The 22,450-nt window shown below is 43.7% G+C and overlaps 1 protein-coding gene across 1 annotated transcript in view; it reads right to left on the reverse strand.

Moving 5' to 3' along the window:
• Positions 1–21,351, reverse strand: part of WDR11 (WD repeat domain 11) — a 116,223-nt gene extending 94,872 nt beyond the window's left edge. Inside the window, exon 1 of the mRNA XM_072131023.1 lies at positions 21,288–21,351. Coding sequence (XP_071987124.1) covers positions 21,288–21,340 — 53 coding nt within the window. The 5' untranslated portion in view covers positions 21,341–21,351. The remainder of the gene's footprint in view (positions 1–21,287) is intronic.
• Between the last annotated feature and the right edge of the window lie 1,099 nt (positions 21,352–22,450).

A 22,450-nucleotide genomic window follows, 5' to 3' on the forward strand; every position in this document is an offset into this window, starting at 1 on the left:
AAAGAACTAGTTAGTTTAAAAAAAAAAAAAAAAAGTACATATAGTGACCAGAGAACCCGTTTAAATAATCCTGTGTTCACTGTGTTCTTCAGTATTCTTCACTGTGTTTCCTTAAAGGGGTTGTGTCACCATAGCAAATGGCTGTAATTGGGTCCAATGCATTGTGACAAGTACTTTCACCATTTACACTTATTACAAAATCTGCAGCCTTACTGAGAACTCCTTTTGTCCTGGTTGCTGGCGCCCCCTGCTGGTAGCTGTGTCCCGTCCTGAGCTACAGCTGATCTGGCCGAATCTGCGCACAAGGATTCTCCCAGCTGCTCTGCATTACAGATCACTCCACAGGCTCACAGCTCCTCTCCACACTGAATGATCAGCTGACACACTGCAGCTAATAGGAAGTGAGAGAGGAGGAGGGGCAGAGATTGTGCTGTGATGGCCACTGCTTAGCAGCTACACAGGAGCCTACAGCAGCAGATACAAAGGAACTGCAGCCAGACAGACATGGCTATCTGCTGCACAGAGGAGTCCTCCCCTAACATGGATCATAGCAATGTAGCAGCCCACCCCTCCCTCCACAATTAGTCAGGTCACACAGGAGCCTACAGCAGCAGATACAAAGGAACTGAAGCCAGACAGACATGGCTATCTGCTGCACAGAGGAGTCCTCCCTAACATAGATCATAGCAATGTAGCAGCCCTTCCTCCCTCCACCATTAGTCAGGTCACACAGGAGGCTGCAGAAATAACACAAGTAACAGGCTGAGCTCTGACCTCTCCTGCTGCAGTCCTCCTCCTGTACTCTCCACCATTCACTGTCCCTCCATGCTACACTACTGTCCTGCAAAGGGGCCCCTGTCCCTGACTAGCAAGGAAGTAGCTAAAGGTCAGCAACATGTGAGAAGCTGTCACCTATTTATCTATCCAAGTCCTATTATCTATCACCTGTCATCTATCTATCTCATATCTATCTATCTATCCATCCATCCATCTCATATATATCTATCTCATAAATATCTATCTATCTCATATCTATCTATCTAGTGATTTAGTTGCAATTCCTTACAAAATACACAGAAAGAGATGCAATTAACGCCCCCAAAATAACATACAAAAATACAAAAGTTTTTTAGTAAAAGTCATAAAAACAACAAAAGGTCCATGTTATTGCACCTAATTTTGTACAATCAATTGCATACAAGTAGAGCAAAACAATGTATTCTAACAGCATCATGGTCGGTCAGGCGGACAGTAAAGTGTAAATATGTCGGAGGTCTAGAAAAATGCAGGGACGGCAAACTCCATTCGTATCCTCACTTCAAAGTGACTTCCTCAGGGGTAAGTGGCACTTTGGAGTGACAATACACGTGGGGTTTGCCTCCCCTGCACCCACCTAGACTTCCCCCATGCGTGTCAGCCTGACCGACTGTTAAGGAGGTCGCACTGGTTTCGGACGCCATCTTGACTACTGTCCGCCATCTTAGATACAACGGCCATGTTCCCTGACCATTGTCAAGTTAATATCATCATTCAAACTTCATTTTATGTAACCTGTTTGCTGGCCTGTCAGCTAATACCCTTTGACATTTAATGAGAAGCCAGTCTGTCCTCGATGCTGCATAATAATAGGATTCTGGAGCCCACTTATCATCTCCTTCTCAGCATTAGTATATACAATATCTGTGTACAAGGTCTCTGAGAACTGAGCACAATTAATTAACTTTTTTCCCAGAATGTGCTGATGACCAATAGTTTTGGAGTATACTATTCACGCCCCTTTGATGACTCTTCTGTCTGTTATATATTATGCATTTTGATTATTAAAGGGAAAAAGATCTTGACTAAGAGATTGACCTGTGTCTTGGTCTTTATGTTCAACCATAAATGGGTTAATTAGGACTCACCTTACAAAAGTCAAGAGGGCCCTGCATAAAATATCCCTAACAGTATTTGGCGTCCTTTTCTGGGTGGGCTTAGGAGTAAGCAACAACAACACCGAGACAGCCTCCGTGAAGGGTCCCCGCCGGCTTGGTGAACAGAACTGACCAGAGAGCTCTCAGGGTAAGCTGTTTTTTGTCTACCTTGATATGTCACTTCTGGTTCACTAGTTGGACGGACCGGGTAAGACTGTCTCTGTGTTATGTATTTGCCACTGTTGTTCACTGTAACCTAAGCTCATAGTTTTTGGCAAAGAACCACTTTGTAAGGTGATGGACAGATTGGACAGTGACGGATGGTGAGAAAGTCTGTGGTGTTAGCTGAAGCTGCGAGACGGGAAGTAGTAACCCTTAGATGTCTGCAATGCTAGAGTGGGAGACTGGGAGATATTCTGTTGTGATTATCATAGTGTCTATAGTACTGTTTGACTGGTGCCAATAGGGTTGCCCATAGAGGTAGAGAGCTCAATTTGTGCACGTGCAGCGGAGACCCGCCCTGATCAAGTGTGTGTTTAGCTTTCTTTTTTTTGGGAGTCTGAACAGCCTCATGGGACTGTAAGAACTAGTAGTGACTTAGTAAAGAGTCGGTAAGAGAGTGGACTTGGTGTAGTCGGTGAAAGAGTAGTGACAGGTCAGAGTTGACTTGGTGTAGAGTCCTCTGTGGAAGTCTGGTATCTAGTTTCTTTGGGGTCAGTAAATCGAGGTGTTGGCATTCGCTGTGTCTGTGGGGACAAGTTTGGCAGTGTTGCAGTAGTAGGCATTTATGATGAGTAGTGAATTGGAATAGAGCCAAGTGCATTGCAGGCAAGAAGGAAGATTGTGTCCCACATGAAGGGGAAAGATGCACAGAGACAGAAGGTTGTTGAGTTAAGTAGGACAGATGGAAAAGAGCAAGTTGACATAATCGGACATAAGGGTTGGTAGTTTTGTGTTGAAATGAAAAGTAATATTGAAGGTTTGAAGGTTTTGGGATGTGTCAGATGATCTGATGATTGTACAAGTGAAAAAACTTGATCAGATTTGGAAACAGACACTTATAGCCTCTGACTTTGACGGACGGACCGGGACAGAGTGACTGGGATTCTTCTGAGTGCCCATTGAAGAAAGAGACAGGCGATAAGGGACATTTCAAAGTTTTTGATGTGGAAAGAATTTGAGAAAAAGCGATTTTATTATATTTTCCTTGGAGTGAAAAATGGCCCCTTTAATCCAGACTCCACCCCTGTATCTGGTGGTTAGAGAAGATGACACGCCCTACCCAAGTCAATTTATTTTTCAGTGGCGGCCATTTTAAGTTATATTCCCTTCAAGTCCCTGAAAGTTGATTGCTGTTGGCAGCCATAAAAGCTGTTGTGGGGCTTTGTAGGATAACAGCTGACCATGCTTGGGGCGTCCTGCCAGACGTTTGGAAAAATGCCGGCTTGTGATTTTTTCTCACCTTTTCGGGTGTCTGCTAGGGGTCTTGGAGTGAGGGATGTTGTTTGTTTGAGTATTATTAAAATTTATTGATCCCGACAATTAGAGAAAAATTACTATAAAAAGTGTTACAATGTCTCCGGTACCTGCTTTCTGGCATTTAAGGGGTTAACAAAAGGGTGGGGGCTGTTGGAGCTGCATTTTGTTTTGTGAAGAACTGACATGTCTAAGGCCTTGCCTGAATGTTCTGTTATCTCCTGGTTTACAGGCTAGTGAGAACATTTACATTTGGGAGGGGCAGATCGCTGCATTTAGACTTCTCCCTGACAATCTAAAAAAGACTTGAAGGAATTTATTTGATTGTGGAACAAGAATACAGTATGATGTGATGTCCTCCTGTGTACCCCATGAACAGACTTAGCAAGAATAAGCCCCCCAACTGTATTACAGAGCCTATGACTGACTTTTGTTCCTTTCTGATTAAAAACCATCTTAAGTGTACCTGGATTTTATTGAGACGTTGGAGTCTGGCCAGAACTTTTTTAGGAAGCACAGAACACTGGGCTGGAGATGTGGTGGAGGAACTCTGACACATTGATATACAGAGGGAATAGAGGATGTTTCACAGACCACGCCGAAGTGAGATTGACAACATGTCCGGAAGTCTCAACCGACCAATCCAAGTGGGCGTTGCGGGGAGGAGACATTACTGTAGTGAGTGGCGGAGACGGCTCCCACAGGGCAAGACAAGGGGGGGTGGTTACGGACAAGGATGTCAGCGAGAACAGCCCCCCCCAAACAGAGTTATCGCCTTTCATTGTAGAACTCTCCCCTGCTAGTCCGATGATGATTTTAGCCCATTTCCGGTCAAGAAAAGACTCAGAAAGAACAGCCGGATACATGTAGCATGGTCCATGACCTCCAAGCTGCCAATGAGTGTACCGAAGCCCAGTGGTCCCTAGCCCAAACTGGCAGCAGTCTTTGAGAGGGACATATTATTCACGGTTATTGATTTGGCAAATGTTTTCCTCTCTGTGCCCCTACATGAAAATTGCCAGTACCTATTTGCCTTTACCAGTTCAGTATTCCAGTATATCTGATGTAGATTCCCACAAGGGGGGTAAAACTCACCCAGCCAATACCCCACGGCCCTACAGGGAGTAGACTGGCAGACTAGCCCCTTACTGGATGTTCTCCTTTCCAGTATGCGGATAACCTACTGTTTTTGTTTGCCAGGATGCATTTATTGACCTTATGTGTTTTCTGTTCCAGAAGGGTTGCAAAGTTCCCAGAGACAAACTCTGGTACTGCCAGGAGAAGGTGGTCTTCCTAGGCCACTGCTTCTCAGCCACAGGCAGATACCTGACAGAGGAAACAAAGCTGGCAGTCCAGAATATGCCCCTGCCCTGAGGCCCTAAGCCTCTTTACATGTTTCTAGCACTGGACAGCTCCTGCAGGCCTGGGATAAGGTCTGCTGCCTCCAGACCAATGCTGCCCCTTTCTGACTGAATTGCCTCTTCTCCATTTGCCCTTAGTCAGGAGGCAATTGATGCATTCCATAGCCCTAAGCTGGCAAGTCTGTCCCGGCCGTAGGCACATGCCACTGAACCAGACCTTATTTTATTTTGCATGGAGTATCTAGGAGACAGGTGTCTTAGCCCAGGAACGTGGTGGCCTCCCCAGTGGCCCACTATTAGGCCCGGTCAGACTCAGTTGTGAGGGGAGTCCCGCATGTGTCAGTAGCTGCAGCCAGCAATCTGCTCAGCAAGGCCAGTGAGCTGATCCTAGACCCTAGATCACTCAGTTACTGTGCAAACCCCACATACCTTGCACAGTGTCCTCACCCAAGTACAGCCCAAGCATGTGAGCCAAGGCCAGACAGCTCAGACTCCAGTGTGAACCACTCCCTCCACACAGGTCAGCGCAGGAGGTGAAGTGATGGCACTCAGGGAAGCACTACAGCTGGTGGAAGGTAAAAGGGCGAACATCTATACTCAAGGTATAGTTCTGGGGTCTAAACACGACTATGAACCCATATGGAAGGCTAGAGATTTCCTCACCTCTGCAGGGACCCCCGTTAAGCATGGCACGCTGGTTAAAGAGCTCATGGATGCTCTCCTACTTCCACAAGAGGTGAGGATAATAAAAGTTAAACCACACACAATTTGGTAACTCCACAAGCCAAGGGCAAGTATGTGGCTGACGGGATGGCGAAGGCAGCTGCACAGATGGAGCCCAGAGACTATCCTGAAGTCTCAGCAGTGAGTTCTGAGCTAAAAGTTTGATCCACAGGTGTTCCAGTCCCTGGTGGCCCGAGAGTCATCAGAAGTGAAGGAAGACTGGAGGAAAGCTGGAGCCCAGATGCCGATGGGACCTGGATGCTGGGAGAGAGGGTGTGCCTGGCCAGAGCCCTGCACCCGACAGTAAGTCAAGTAGGCCAGGGACACACACACATATCCAAAATGGCCATGCTAGTGCTCATAAACCGCAAGTGTTTTGCCCCGGGCATTACTACCCCTGTCACTAGACTAGTGAAAGCCTGTATAGTCTGTGCCCGCCACAACCCGGGTAAGGTGGTAAAGACCCCACGGAAGGTGACACCCAAGCAGCTGTATCCCTTCCAGAGACTGCAGATGGATTTTATCCAACTACCAAAGAGTGGTACGCAGGAGTACGTGCTTGTGTGCATTGATCTCTTTCCAGGGTGGCCCGAAGCTTCTCCCATGACCAAGGCTACTGCTAGAGCTGCAGCCAAGAAGTTGGTGAGTGAGATTTTTCTGCAGGTTTGGACTTCCAGAGACCAAAGAGGCCGGTCGCAGAACCCACTTCACTGGACAGATCCAGACAGAGACCTCAGGACGCATACCCTAAAGCCTGGAGACTACGTGGTGGTAAAGAGACACCAAAGAGAGAGTCTGGAGCCTCGCTATGACGGTCCTTTCCAAGTCCTGCTGACCAGTGCCACGTCTGTGAAGCTAGAGGGAAGTCAGCACGCTTCCATGCTTTCTATTGCAGATTAACCTATTCTTCTTGCTAGCTGGTCTCTTCTGACTGACTGTATGCTCAGGGACACCCCAACCATGACTATCACTGTAACTATAGGGCTGACCAGGATGCCCCCAGGGATTGGAGACTTTACCTACGGTTGGTGCAACAAGACAATGACCTTCTTTAACATTGACAGCACAGGTAACCCTGTATTAGCAGTGTCTGATGTGTACTGGATTTGTGGGGATAGGAGAGTCAGGTCAGGCCTAGAGGCTGGGAAGGTGAGTGTACGGTGATAACACTTGTGCATTCCTTCCTCGTGATCCCCAGGGATAAGGTTGATCAGACACATAAGAAAAGGTAGAGAATCCCAAAGGATTCTGGAGGTCTGAGAGAAGCACCTAGATGACAACATTTATATAGATACAGTGGGAGCACCAAGGGGGGGTCCCAGATGAGTACAAGGCCCACAATCAGATATGGACAGGTATTCCCCATGACAGATCATTATTCCCCATAGAGCTATGAGCAATGATGTTGGTTGGGTTAACTGTTTTTTATTGTAATCAACAGAGATTTGTGAATTATATCCGAGATGCTTCCCAGAACCGCATGGCTTTGGACATGATCCTTGCTGAGAAGGGAGGAGTCTGTAAGATGGTGGGAGTGGCTTGTCGCATATACATCCCAGATGACATCGCCCCTATGGATCCATTACCCATGCTCGTGAAAAGATTGAAGGACTGTCCAGGGAACTCAAGAGAAACTCTGGGGTGGACATTTTGCCCTTCACTTTGTGGTTGGGGGATTGGAAAGGTTTCCTTTAAGTGGGGGTGATGTTGGGGATTGTGATTTTGCTCTTGTCACTTATGGTCCCCATCACAAAGTCCACCATGTCCCAGATGTCCGTCCAGGCGGTAAGAACCACGACAGGAGAAGTGCCCGGAGCGGAGGATGATGCTGCCTGTTTACAAGCCTATGGACTATGGGGACTCAGTGATGTGATGCGAGTGTGCAGGCCTGTAACCCCTGAGTGACTGGCCTCCAGGGGATCTGGTGAAGAGTTAACAAGTCCAGCAGGTACGGGCTTAGCCTACCTGTGGGTACCTGGAGCTTGAGGAGGTCGCTCAGGATGGAGTTACAGGCCATGCAAAGCTCAAAGGGGGGAATTGTTAAGGAGGTCGCACTGGTTTCGGACGCCATCTTGACTACTGTCCGCCATCTTAGATACAGCGGCCATGTTCCCTGACCATTGTCAAGTTAATATCATCATTCATACTTCATTTTATGTAACCTGTTTGCTGGCCTGTCAGCTAATACCCTTTGACATTTAATTAGAAGCCAGTCTGTCCTTGATGCTGCATAACAATATGATTCTGGAGCCCACTTATCATCTCCTTCTCAGCATTAGTATAAACAATATCTGTGTACAAGGTCTCTGAGAACTGAGCACAATTAATTAACTTTTTTCCCAGAATGTGCTGATGACCAATAGTTTTGGAGTACAGGCGGTCCCCTACTTAAGGACACTCGACTTACAGACAACCCATAGTTACAGACAGACCTCTGGTGGAGCTTTCTGAATGCTTTACTATAGTCCCAGGCTGCAATGATCAGCTGTAAAGTGTCTATAATAAAGCTTTATTGATAATCCTTGGTCCCATTACAGCAAAAAATGTTTAAACTCCAAATGTCACTGGGGCCAAAATTTTTTTTGTCTGGGTCTACAATTATAAAATATACAGTTTCGACTTACATACAAATTCAACTTAAGAACAAACCTCCAGACCCTATCTTGTACGTAACCCGGGGACTGCCTGTATACTATTCACGCCCCTTTGATGACTCTTCTGTCTGTTATATATTATGCATTTTGATTATTAAAGGGAAGAAGATCCTGACTAAGAGATTGACCTGTGTCTTGGTCTTTATGTTCAATCAGGACAACCATGGGTTAATTAGGACTCACCTTACAAAAGTCAAGAAGGCTGTTGGGGCCCTGCATAAAATATCCCTAACACCGACCATGATGCTGTGAGAATACATAGTACATGTGTACTATGTGCAGTGACCTGTGTAGTGTGCAGGGGGCTCCAGATTCAGGATTTCTGGCGCACGTTCTTCATGAATCTGGTGCCCCCTGCACTGCTTTGACAGACTGCACCAACTTTTTTTGGTGCACTTTTAACATGGGGCGTATGACACATTTCTATTGGACTTCTATTAGATCAGTAAATGCAGGGACTATTTGAGCACAGCAGGTGGAAGGAGACTCTGAAGGCTGAGCGCTCTGTAGCACTGAGTTGTGCAATAACTGCCACTGTCAGTGCTGTGCATGTGCCAGGCTAGGCCCCTCCCACATCTGCTTCTTTGTGGAGCAGAATAGAGGCTGAACAAGCATCATAATAACAAATAGAAAGGTATCTTTAATTCCAGGTAACCATTACAAATAGATTTTTGAAATATTTTAACCTCTTTGACAGCTTTTTGTAGTCAATTGCTTCGTGGCATAACCCCTTTAAGTGAAAGCTCGTTCTCGAGCAGGCGAAATACTCGTCCGAACAACGAGCCATTTCGAGTACGTTAATACTCGAACGAGCATCAAGCTCGGACGAGTATGCTCGCTCATCTCTAATTATATACAAAATTACTTCTTTATTTTAACAACAATCACCATAAACATAATATTTGTACTCTCAAAGAATATAAATTGGGGAAAAAAGGAGCCCAGGTTGGAAATAGGGCTATACAAAATAGAAAAAATTCCCTCTACTACAATGTCCTAAAGTACATAAAACAATAGTAATGGCCAGACCAATGTCCATGTATAATCAATGATTAGCAAAGAACAAAGAAGAGTTATTAAACAATTATGATATATTATAAACCAGTCTGGAGGCACCATCCGGCACACATAGATGTAAACTAAATCATATTACATACTTACCTGTAGGCATCTTCTCTCTTTCAAATATTTATTTTTATTGAGTCCAGCATAATAAACAAGTTATATATAATATCTTATCGTATAGGCTCTATTTTCACATATATTTAGCTTATTAGAGCAGAAGTATTAGAATAAGAAATGTGTAAATTGTAATCCGGGGAGCGTTAACGTAACGGTTAAGAAAGGGGGGGGGGGTTAGAAAAGGGGGGTAGGTTATACCAGGGTAAGAGTTGTTTGAATGTACCCCAATCATGGTGTTATGTTGAAGGAGGTGTTTCTCCTATTGGAAACTTCGATCCAATGTTCCCACATGTTATGGATAGTATTCATAATGCCTTGTCTAAAGGCATACAGTTTTTCTAGCAAACAGTGTAGGTTTATAGAAGCAAAGAGTTCTGATATTGAAGGGGAGGCTGGTGACTTCCAAGATATTGCAATCACCAGTTCAGATGTCTGGAGTATATGAGCAGCTAGTTTCCTAGAATTTGCAGGAATTTTGGTTATGCCTAGGCCTAATCAATATAACATCTAGCAATATAGGTCTAGCAATGTGGGGACACAGTAGGGGAATTCAAAGAATACGCGTTTTGCACTTTCTGCCTCCGGGCCGTCCCTCTACTGCTGCTGCCTTAGTAGTTGCAGTCCAGCCTGGCATGCCCACCTCTTTTGGTCAATCTTCTTCCTGCCTGAGGTCATGTGAGGTTGCTTGACCCATATTGTTAGAGGAAAAGTGGTGGAATTATTGATGACAGGTATATGTCACCACGAAACCTGGCCTTGGTGATGTAAAAGCCCAGCAGCTGTTGCCAGCAGTGGCAAAACTTGAAGCTGATGCGCCCCAGTGCAAAGCCTGTGCCAGGCCCCCGACTATAATGTATGGTTTATAGTACAAGTCTTCTCATATTGGAAAGTGACACCTTATGGGTCCCCTAAACCTCCTGGGCCCGGTTGCGATCGCACCCTCTGCACCCCCTCAAGTTACGCCCCTGGTTGCCAGTAATGTTATGTTACTGAGACGTTTTTCCTACGGTAGTTGGGGTCCAGGTTTTTTATGGAGCAACCAGATGAGAGGAACTGTGTATATGTGAGATGAAGTTGGTGTCCTCCAGGTGCTGTGGGAGGAAAGCTGCCTCAGGACTCCTGGGATGCTATACTGCTGCCTCAGGACTCCTGGGATACTATACTGCTACCTCAGAGTTCCTGGGAGTGCTATACTGCTTCCATGGTGAGATCATTCCATTTGTATTTGTTATATCTGAAGAAAGGACTGTTTAAGTTTATGTTTATAAGCTGAAGAAAGCGTGTTTATTTTGCTTGAATCTTAAAGAAACAATAAGTCTCATTTTACTTTTGCACCCACAACTGTGTCTGTGTTGAAAGTGGGTACCATGAGTTACACCCCCCAATATATATAAATATGCTGTGTGTGTATATATGCCCTTAGTAAATGACCCCCAATGTATGCATATGAGTGTATGAACATGTGAATGTACAAATATGTACAGGCAGTTCCCGGGTTACATACAATATAGGTTTTGTAGTTTTGTTCTTAAGTTGAATTTGTATGTAAGTCGGACCTGTATATTTTATAATTGTAACCCCAGAAAGAATTTATTTGGTCTCTGTGACAATTGGATTTTAAAAATGTTGGATTGTCATAAGAACCAGGATTAACAATAAATCCTAATTGCAGACACGGGTAACTGTTATAACTGTTTTAGCAGCCTAAGGCTAAAGTACAGTAAATCATCAACATCCAGAGGTCCGTTTGTGTCCAATGGTCCTCTGTAAGTCAGTTGTTCTTAAGTAGGGGACCGCCTGTATATATATTTTTAAGGCTAAGGGGGGGCCATGCAGAGATGCCCACTCCTCATGCTTCCACAAATCCCTCTATAATGAATCTATTGACATCTGTATCAATTACTTTACACAGCTTAGTATCATCTGCAAATATTGAAACTTGAATGTATAAACCCAAGGTCATTAATAAAAATATTAAATTCATTTGGGGTTCCTCTAGACCCAGGGTGGGGTGGCAGATTTTGACGTGCCCTAAAACAGCCGGTGGAGCTGGCCTTCCGGATTTACAAGTGTATCACTGGGCAACAGTACTCCAGCGCTTTTTAGATTGGTCTTTTCATTCCAACTCCAAACAGTGGGTCACTCTAGAGCAACTCTCATCCGCACTTCCATTGGAAATTCTCCTGTGGGTATCCGGTGACGTAGCACAGCACTTGGGAAGACATGCTCATCACGCTCGTGCTGCAATAACATTATGGCAGAGGCTGCTCCAATGGGGTCTTCTCTCTCGCAGTTCTGGCCCATTAACCCCTCTGTTTGGCAATCCACAGTTCCCCCCAGGACTCGGCAGGGACTCCTTCCTCATTTGGCGGTCATCTGATGATCCACGCTTTCATACAATCTTATCCAATGGTGCCCTCCCATCATATACTGATCTATGTACTCAATTCCCGGACACCCACATTTCATGGTTGGAACACTCTCAGCTGCAGTTGTACATACGCGCCCAGGCAAATCAACTAGTATTTAGGTCCTCCCTCACCGCATTTGAGGAATTGTGTACTCCCCCCTCTGTAATTTCCCAGATCTACGCCATCCTACAGGAAGAATTACACCCTGTGGACCCCGATTATGTTGACAAATGGCAACAGGACTTAGACACAGAATTCACTCAGCAAGACAAGCAGAAAATGTATGTCTTCAATCATAAGCTCTCTTCGGCATGTGCCGCTCAAGAGAAAGATTATAAAAAATTAACAAGGTGGTACCGGGTCCCAGCAATTTTACACACATTCTACCCTACTGTCCCTGACATCTGCTGGAGATGTGGTGAACCTGGCGGGACCATGCTACACGTGTGGTGGGACTGTGCAGGCATTAAACCCTTCTGGGACAGAGTGTTCTCTACATATAGGGTCCTCTCGGGACGCTCTGTTTCCCCCTCAGTCAAAGTAGATCTCCTCTCCATTCTCCTAGGCACAATCGGGACACAGAAGAAGGACATATTGCGCTTTTCTCTATTCTCTATTTTCTTTTCTCTATTCCTCGACATTGGAAATCTCCCGTCACTCGTCCTTTCACAGAATGGGTCCACAAGCTCTCCAACTTTTGTCGCATGGAGGAACTCAATGCTGAAGTGAACGGGTCCATGGAAAAATTCACACGCATATGGCAGCCTTGGTTCCTATTCAAACACACCCCGGCCTATACCCAGTTATTCTCTGATTAGACGTATTAGCCCTCTTTCTCTCTTTCCTCACGTTTCCTTATACCTCTTATGTCCCCCTTCTTTTTTTCTTTTCCTTCACTCTTCACTAAGTTTTCATGTTATTCTATTCACTATAGAGTCCAATATTTTGTTGGCTTTTTGTTGCTTGTTTCTTATTTTACCATTATGTAACAGTTCACATACCCTTATATCTGTTCATGCACTAATCGCCTCATATATGTCTCATATTGCTGATGCCCACAAACTTCGGAGGGTGGTGTATCCACTTTACCAGAGGGACATCTCTTTTCAACTGCTCTGTTCAGGTCCTGCGTGACCTACATTGATCTGTGTTCTCAACATGTAATTGTTTTGATCCCATGCATTGATGTATGTGAACCTCACTACTACTTGAATAAACTATATTGAATATAATAAAAATATTAAAAAGAAGTGGCCCCAATACTGACCCCTGTGACACTCTACTGGTAACGTCAACCCAATCTGAGAATGTGCCATTAACCTCTTAACGCTCTGCGTCGTAGCTCTACGGCGCAGAGGTATAAGGGATGTATGAAGAGGGCTTACGGGCTGAGTCCTCCTCATACAAAGGTGGGGGTTTTTGCATTTTGCAGAAAACCCCCACCGCTAATAACCGCGATCGGTGCAAGCATTAACCAAGCATTAAGCTATTAACCCTCTCAACGCCGCCGGCGACTGTGCGCGGGCGCCGCCATCTTTATTACGATCGCCGCGCCCCCGAACGTCATCGGGGGGCGGCGATCAGTTACCATGGTAGCCTCGGGTCTTCTTTTGACACGAGGCTACATGGCTTATGCAGGTTCGTTACAATGAGCCAGTTGCTCATTGTAATGAATGTGCTGCAAAAATGCCATATATTGCAATACAGAAGTATTGCAGTATATGGTAGGAGTGATCTGACCATCTAGGGTTAATGTACCCTAGATGGTCTAAAAAATAGTGGAAAAAAAAAAAGAAAAAAAAAAGTTTAAAAAATAAAAAAAATTAATAAAATATAAAAACTTCAAATCACCCCCCTTTCCCTAGAACTGATATAAAACATAATAAACAGTAAAAATCACAAACATATTAGGTATTGCCGCATCCCAAAATGCCCGATCTATCAAAATATAAAAACGGTTACGGGCGGCGGTGACCTCCGAGGCGGGAAATGGCGCCCAAATGTCCGAAATGCGACTTTTACACCTTTTTACATCACATAAAAAATGAAATAAAAAATGATCAAAATGTCGCACAGACCTCAAAATGGTAGCATTGAAAACGTCCTTTCATAAAAAAAAATGACCCCTCACAGATCTCCGTGTGCCAAAGTATGAAAAAGTTATTAGCGTCAGAAGATGGCAAAATTTTTTTTTTCTTTTTTGTACACATTTGTTTAATTTTTGAAAATGTATTAAAACACAATAAAACCTATATAAATTTGGTATCACCGCGATCGCACCGAACCAAAGAATGAAGTAGGCATGTTATTTGGAGCGAAGAGTGAAAGTCGTAAAAACTGAGCCCACAAGAACGTGACGCACGTGCGTTTTTTTTTCAATTTTTCCACATTTGGAATTTTTTTTCAGCTTCGCAGTACACGGCATGTTAAAATAAATAACATTACGGGAAAGTAAAATTTGTTATGCACAAAATAAGCCCTCACACAGGTCTGTACACATATGTGAAGTATTGTTTTATGTTTAATGAAAATGTTTTTATTTTTCATATACTTGCTGAGTGTTGAAACTAAGAAGATGTTTGACTATGGCTGAAGCTGATCAAAGTCCACTGCTGTCCACCAAAGGAGTGAAAGACCCCCCACAGCTGCTGTTTGCATCTCTCTTAGTCAATGTTTACATCTATCAAGAGGGATTTACGACTGTGTATCCACTTCAGAGAAGTGTCTCCGATGCCCATGTAATAATTTACCAACCAATGGACTATGGACATTACTTCTTTATCCCTAAGTAATTTAGCCTTTGTCCTGCCCCACTGCAGGTTTCTGTATAATACTGTGTGACACAAATAAAGCATCTCACATCTGCCTTACCTTTGATGGCAACAGTACGCAGAGACTGAGATATTATACCATGCGATTGTCTTGGTTTGATCTCTCCTGAGCTCAACTCTGTGAATGTTATCAGTCATTAGAGAACCTGAGGTTGTGTGAACAAGGTCAGAACTTGACAGCTGGTGCCGAAACCCGGGACTACACTCGAGGAGCCGAGAGGGCCCCTGGACCGGCAATCAAGGGGTGCTTTCTGGCCATTCTCTGGACCGACCTGAGCCTGATCAACTCCACTGAACACGGTAAGTTCATTGATTTTTTGAATCTTTGTCTTACCTGTGTCGTTGGTCCGGGGTTTGAGTTAGTTGCGCTTCTAAGCCGACCCGAGGGCCGCGCCTAAGTGACAGGTCTCGGTCTGCTGTGTAGCTCCAAGAATTTATATATTGTTATAGTGTCACTGTCAACCCAGGTTACTCTAAGCCTTCTCCCGACCAGTCGTGGTTATGGTTATTGCTGCAGCGGTGAAGATATTGAGTATTGAGTTGTTTTCGGGTCTCATATAGTAGGCACTGACGGTTGAATTTTGATTTTGGGCGGATGGCTAGGTAGGGAGGGATAGTTAGGAGTCCCAAGCCTTGAAGCTTGAGTAGGGGCTTGGGACTGCCCCCAGCCTTGAAGCTTGAGTAGGGGTTTGGGGCCGGTACTGGTACTTTGTACTGGTACCCATGTGGTGTTGCCCATAGACCTGGTTCCTTTTTGGTAGGGACGTTAGAGAGGGATAGAGAGTCGACGCAGCACGCTGAGAAGCACAAGGCCCTCATAAGTCGTGGTAAGACGTCATGAGGTTGTAATTTCACAACCGGAGGAACCAGGGGTGATTTGACGGCGGGAGAACGTGAAACTGTATTAATTCCGGAAACTGAAACTGATTGTACATTGAGCAGCTGCTATGAAATTCTTTGTAAAGAGGACAGAAAGGGTTAAAGCTTGTCTGGGTTATAGTCTTTGTTTAAAAAGTCCTCCTGGAGGCAGAGATAAGGGACCTTATTATAGGAGATCTATTGCAAGAGAATCTTACTGACCATGGCCATGTCTGTGTGATTCTTTACGTACACATTATTTAATATATATATTTATATATATATATATATATATATATTAATATCCAATTTGGAGCAGAGATCAATACATTCATATTGGCACACAGGTTTTAGTGTGCAATCCAAAATAGTTATTGCAATAATTTTCTGCCAGAGCAGAGTACAGGGTTGTGCAGCCCCATAAAAAGGTAAGAAAATACATGTTATCTTGCCTATAAAACCTCCTGTGTCTCCGGTCAGGATAGCTATATAGTCGGCTTCTCACCTGTACAGTTTTGACCAAAGTAAAGCTCTGGTTATTGAACCTGGTCATATACAAGTATTGATCTTCTGTGGATTGATAATAGTTGGGAGTTATGTAGTGAAGTCATCAGCCATCATCTGTCTCATTAGTTAGGGATCTGTGTGGAAAATCCTTCAGTGTGCCCGCTTAGCTCAGAGTGCTTGATAGAAAGAGACGGGTGATAAGAGACAGTTCAAAATTGTTGTTATGGAAAGCAGTTTGAAGAAAAATAGATTTTATGTGTTTTTCCTACCTGAAACAAAGAAGAAAGATGGCAGAGCAGCACCCTGCGAGACTCCACCCCCTTTATCCCATATCATAAGAAGGGTGGATTAATGGAGTAAGGAGAGACTTGTTATAGTTGTGGTGCCCCCCCCCCCCCCCAGGTCATCATGCCACCATTCATGCGCCTGTATCTATGCTTAAGGCAAAAGCCACTCCCCACAGTGCTTTGGTGGCGGCCATCTTAAAACAGCATACCTGTGGCCGAGCCCGGCAGCCATTTTACAGTCACGTGGAGGGTGTGGTTTCTCAAGGTTTTGAGGTTGGTTACCTGTGGCTTTGCTCTGTTGGAAGCCATAGAAGCTGGTTGGGGATAATAAATTTTGAGAATAGTATGTTGTTGAAATTCAAGAGTAGGAAATGTCAGTGATATTGGGAAACTGAACTTTGTTCAGGTGTTATAGAGAGAATTCTGGAACTGAATAGTGATGTTTGTTTGTTTGAAGATTAAAGAAACCCCTGTGGTTGGAAAGATTATTCAGACAAGACAATGGGCAGTAGAAGAATTGATTTTAAAATAACATTTGTAAAAAGGCGTTCCCTTGTATTACTTTGTATTACCCCTGAGACTTGTAGTCCGACAGGGGGAGACAGGGAGGATGAGGCTGCAGTGATAAGACAAGGTTGGCAGCATTCCAGCCCATAGCAAAGTGTTATATTATCTTGGCAGATAGAAGGTCAAAGGGGGGAGACTATGAGATTCTCCTCCCCACCCCCCAAGCAGCAGTGAAGAGAAAGATTAGAGAAAAACTCTACAAAGCTAATTACATTTCATCAAGTTATTGGTAACCAGTGACATTAGAAACTATTTTTGAGAAGTTCATTTGATTAGGGAAGTAATCTGTGTGGTAAGTATTGCCACCAGGTGTCCAGTTTTCTACAGCAGTTATACTCTCAAAGAGTAGAACAGTAGTCTAGTTGTTCTGTTTTTATATGTTTATGACAGTGGTTCTCAACCTTTCTAATGCTTGACCCCGCAATACAGTTCATCATGCTGTGGTGACCCCAAACCATGCAGCTCGCAGTAAAAACACAGTAAAATTGCGGCTCCGAAGGCTTTAGGCGACCCCCGGTTTTGGTTGTTCGACCCCCTCTGGGGTCCCGACCCACAGGTTGAGTACCACTGGTTTATGACCTAGCCACCTGACCTGATTTAAAACCTGATCTAAACTTATATTGTCCCCTTTGTGTTTTTTAGCCCAGAGAGCTGATTCAAGATCAAGGTTCTTATGTTATGTATAACCACTGTTTTTCCCTAGGTTTATTCTGGAGACAGTTTAGAGCTCAGAAATATCAGTAGAACTCCATATAGATAATTCTATAAAGACCAGTGATCCAAGGTCACCAACATTGATAGGTACTGGCTCTAAGCCAAGGACTGTAAAGGAAAATGATAAAGGCTCATGGCTTATCATTTAGTGAGATGAGACCCTCTAGTTTTTGAGCAGATAGTGGCAGCTTATTCATTGTTATAATTATCTCTCAGATTTTTAGCAAATTGCAGTTTATGTATCACATCATTTTTAGCTGTGTGCTCGTAAGTGCTGGCCAAACACTTAACCAGCCTGGTACTAATGTTTACAATATGTTTTCTTTTTATTTCTGAGCAGGTTTTGTCCTTGTAGTTGACATACTGCCTTTGGAGCAAGGGGGGAGAAGATCCAAGTATTTAGTTAAATTTAATTAACTTTCTTCCTCTCACGGAAGACCATGATTATGTGGCCCAAACTGCGCAGGAGACGGTGGGATTTTCTCACGTCAAAGATTCAGTACCCTGACCTTGTACTCTTTGTGGATGGTTCCAGGTATTATTGTGAAGGTAAATGTTATTAATATGTTATATGCTGTCATTGCACAACCCAACAAGCAACCAGGTATAAGAAACAGAAGCACTTCCATTACATATTACATTAGTGGAACAGAACTGAAAGTATTGATAGAAGTATGTCCCTTAGCTTAGGGTAAGACAGATAGCATGTACACAGATTCAAGGTACGTTTGGAACAGCTCATGTTAAAAGCCCTATGTGGAAAATTGCAGACCTGATTAAGATACTTATAGAGAGGCTACTCGAGCTTACAGTAGTAGCTATTGTTAAGAGTAAGGCATACGCCAAGGTGAACAGAAACACAAGGGAATGACTAGGCAGATAGAGCAGCCAATGAAGCTGTCAGGACGTCTGTACCCTTAGTCTCCACCATGACTGTGTTGCCAGCTGAGGAAACCTCTACCTTGGTAAGTCCTAACATGCTACAGGTCCTGCAGAGACAAGCGGCAAAAGAAGGTCAGAAGATGCAGCAAGAAGAAGGTGCCAGTCTGATCTGTAGACAATGGATTCTTTACAACCTATTGTGACCCAGGTGACTTATGGTTATATCTACCAGTCTGTGAAGGTTTCACCACAGCACAAGATTTTTGTATTTTTCCCAGAGAGCAGTGTATTGACTATGTTCTGTTCAAAAATGGTCTACAGGTATGAGTGACAAGAGGTGCTTTAAAGGTACCCACTTCTCAAAAGAAGTTTAGATTTAGGGATATATTAGATAGTCACATCCCACCCCATCCACAAAGTAGCAGGAAGGTTAAGAGGTTGAATGGGACTCTGAAACTAAAGATCTAAAAGGCAATGGTGGAGAAGGGGAAACCATGGACCGAGGGTCTACCATTAGCCCTTTCAGTAAGATATAGGCCAGTAAAAAGACAGGATTGAGTCCCTACAAGATTTCATTTTGTTTGGTTCCTAGATTAGGATATTATTGTTCACAGTTGCTCCAAATGCAGTATGGGAGACTTAGACTGTATGATAACCTTACACATGCACTGTACTTAAGTATATTTTTGAGTTTTCTCTTTCATGAGCTTCAACCTGGAGATCGGTTGGTGATAAAGAGCCATGTAAGGAGGAGAGATGACCCCGGAGATGATGATGCCTTCCAGGTTTTGTGGACAACAAGCACTTCAAGACAGCTGGAAGAAAGACCCAATTAGATTCACTCAAGTCAAGTTTTGTTACTTTTATGCCTTATTAAAGTTTTGATGGGGATTAATAAACTTCTTTGGGAAACAAATTAACTGTAGCATTGACCACCCATGGGACTCTTATATCTTGGTGGCTAGGTGATTAGCAGTCAGCCCTTAAACGACTAGGATTGTTTCTCTTAAGGGTGTCCTTATTAGTCCTTCCATTATTCTGTTTTCCATTACATTTTGGTCATATCAGAAATACACTGAACTCCAAAGGGCCCCTTCCCTCTGATAACGAGTGCAATAGGTTTCACCTGTGGGAACATTGGAGTTTTAGTCTCCCCACTTAAAACCCAAGTGGTTTATACAGATATTTAGAAAGGGAAAGAATAGGAGGAGTCTATTCGGCAGATAAGTCCAAGTACAAAGGGGGGTAGAGCACAAGGCTCTGTCCGTCTCAAACTGGTGAAGAAATCCTATCCCCTTCCCCACTGCTGACTAACTCCTAAGGGATTAACTGAGGTGCGAGGGAAATATAAAATAAAATCATTTTAGGGGGGACTGTGAAGTATTGTTTTATGTTTAATGAAAATGTTTTTATTTTTCATATACTTGCTGAGTGTTGAAACTAAGAAGATGTTTGACTATGGCTAAAGCTGATCAAAGTCCACTGCTGTCCACCAAAGGAGTGAAAGACCCCCCACAGCTGCTGTTTGCATCTCTCTTAGTCAATGTTTACATCTATCAAGAGGGATTTACGACTGTGTATCTACTTCAGAGAAGTGTCTCCGATGCCCATGTAATAATTTACCAACCAATGGACTATGGACATTACTTCTTTATCCCTAAGTAATTTAGCCTTTGTCCTGCCCCACTGCAGGTTTCTGTATAATACTGTGTGACACAAATAAAGCATCTCACATCTGCCTTACCTTTGATGGCAACAGTACGCAGAGACTGAGATATTATACCATGCGATTGTCTTGGTTTGATCTCTCCTGAGCTCAACTCTGTGAATGTTATCAGTCATTAGAGAACCTGAGGTTGTGTGAACAAGGTCAGAACTTGACACATAAAAATGAAAAAGTTATGGATTTTTGAAGTTGGAGAGCGAGAAATGAGCCGAAAAACCCTGCGTCCTTAAGGGGTTAATGACAACCCTCTGTTTTATATCACTAAGCAAATTACACAACTCCCAACTGTCCCGGTTTCAGCGGGAGCGCGCAACTGCAGGGAAGGAGCGTGCAGCCTACACGCCGGGAGCCGGAGCACAGACAGGAGCCGGGATCGGTAAGTGAGGGCAGGGGGACAGGGACCGGCAGGCAGCGGAGCACGGGTGCACCCGCGATCCGCGACATGGATCGCGGGAGCATCCATGACAGTTAGAAGGTTATGTACAGTGAGATACTCCAGGATTGCGTCTCTAACAAACTCCTCAAATATTTTCCCCTCCGCAGAAGTTTTGATATTTTCACTTTAATATCTTTCACTGGATTCTTGTTTCACCCATTTACAAAGGAATTGGATGCCATGTAGTCAATCGATATACTTATAATAGTATTCCCTGTTGCCCATAAACAGTAAATCTTGCCTCATACTAATCTGCTAATCTTCAGAAATAAAAATTGTGGCTCTTCTAATAGGATGAACTTTCTAAAATCTCATCCACGTATGTATCAAGCTGCTATTAATGTATCTGTGATACAAAGTAAAATGGAATAGATTTTGGTGTTTAATGAACTATAACATTTTCTTCTAATCTCATTTTCCAATGTTCTCCTTTTTATGTGACAATTCTTTAAACTCTCCACTTATAAAATAATCATTATTATACATAACTTAATATACAGTTATTAGATCGTATTTCCATCTCATGCATATTGAGATTAGTTGGAGCTTTGATTGAACTATTCACAAAATTTTCTTCTAAATCTTGATAATAAGCACATTATTATTTAAAGGGGCTCTCCAGTTTGTAAACCTTCATAAACCTTTTGGCAGTTTCAAAGAGTTTCTCCTACTCTGCTTTACTCAATCAATCCAGATAGTTTATAGGAAGGGAAAAAGCTGCTGGGAAAGTCATTGTCACCCTGTGCACCCCCATCTTACCTAGGATCCCGGAGATCTTGCGATATCATGCGACGATCCTCAGGCTCTGTCATTTAAACTGATAAGAAAGAAAAATTGTTATTGCAGTACAGTAAGAGTGGAAAGGGGGTTAAACTACCCAAAAAGGTCTAAAAATACAGGGGGGGGGCGAGTTACAAAATCTACCATGAAAATCCATCATGATAAACCAGGGACAATTACTTATAGATTACTGTGACTGTGTTAATCTTCTTATATTTGTTATCCATGGCCTTCTTTTTCCTCCACTTTTTCCATTATGCTAATGAGACTGAAAGGCTCTGGAGGCCGTTACCAGAGCCCTTCCATGCTTTAGATTCACAGGCTTTTACGCTGTCTCACCCTCCCCACTGCTCCCTCAGCACTCCTCCTCTTCTTGCTGTATTCTCACGGCAGCAGCACATAGTGAGAGGAGGGAAGTGCGGAGGGAGCAGAGGAAGCTTGAGACGGCCTGTGAAGACAGAGCATGGAGGCTAATTTACAGAATGTCAAAAGTTGATTTTAGAAGGAAGTAGGACATGGATAACAAATAACAAAGAAGATCACCACAGTCACATGCAACTCCAATCAAACTTGCATTGTGTGCGCACTGGTACTTCTGGTCCGAATGTTCATAAACCAGACCTGAATGCAGAATGTGTTCCGTCCGGTTTATGAGTCTTTGGGCCAGAAGTTTCAGTGTGCACAAAATGCGAGTTTGATGTCAGTTGCTTGCATCAAACGCACTCATGGACAATAGGCCTCAGTGTCCCTGGTTTGTTATGCTTGTTTTTGATTGTAGATTTTCTTTGAAAAATGTATAAAAACCTAAAAATTTAACCCCTTCCCGACATGTGGTGTCGTACATGTGTGTTGTACATCACACATTGTGTGCGAGTGCATGTAGAGGGCTCACGGGCTGAGCCCTCTCCATAGCTGGTAAGTTTTTGCTGCATATTGCAGCAAACACTTACTGGTAACACTTACAATCGGTGCAAAGCTGTCGGTGGCTTAAAAAAAAAATTGAGGAAGGGGGGGGGCGTCGACCCTAGGCTGTCTTGTTTTTACCCTTTGATTACAATGTGCGATTAGCACATTGTAATGAATGAGGAGGAAAATCCCCATATACTCCCATACGGTAGTATGGCAGTATATGGTAGGATCAA

The sequence above is a fragment of the Engystomops pustulosus genome, chromosome 11 (assembly GCF_040894005.1).
Source record: "Engystomops pustulosus chromosome 11, aEngPut4.maternal, whole genome shotgun sequence".
Classification (NCBI taxonomy): domain Eukaryota; kingdom Metazoa; phylum Chordata; class Amphibia; order Anura; family Leptodactylidae; genus Engystomops; species Engystomops pustulosus.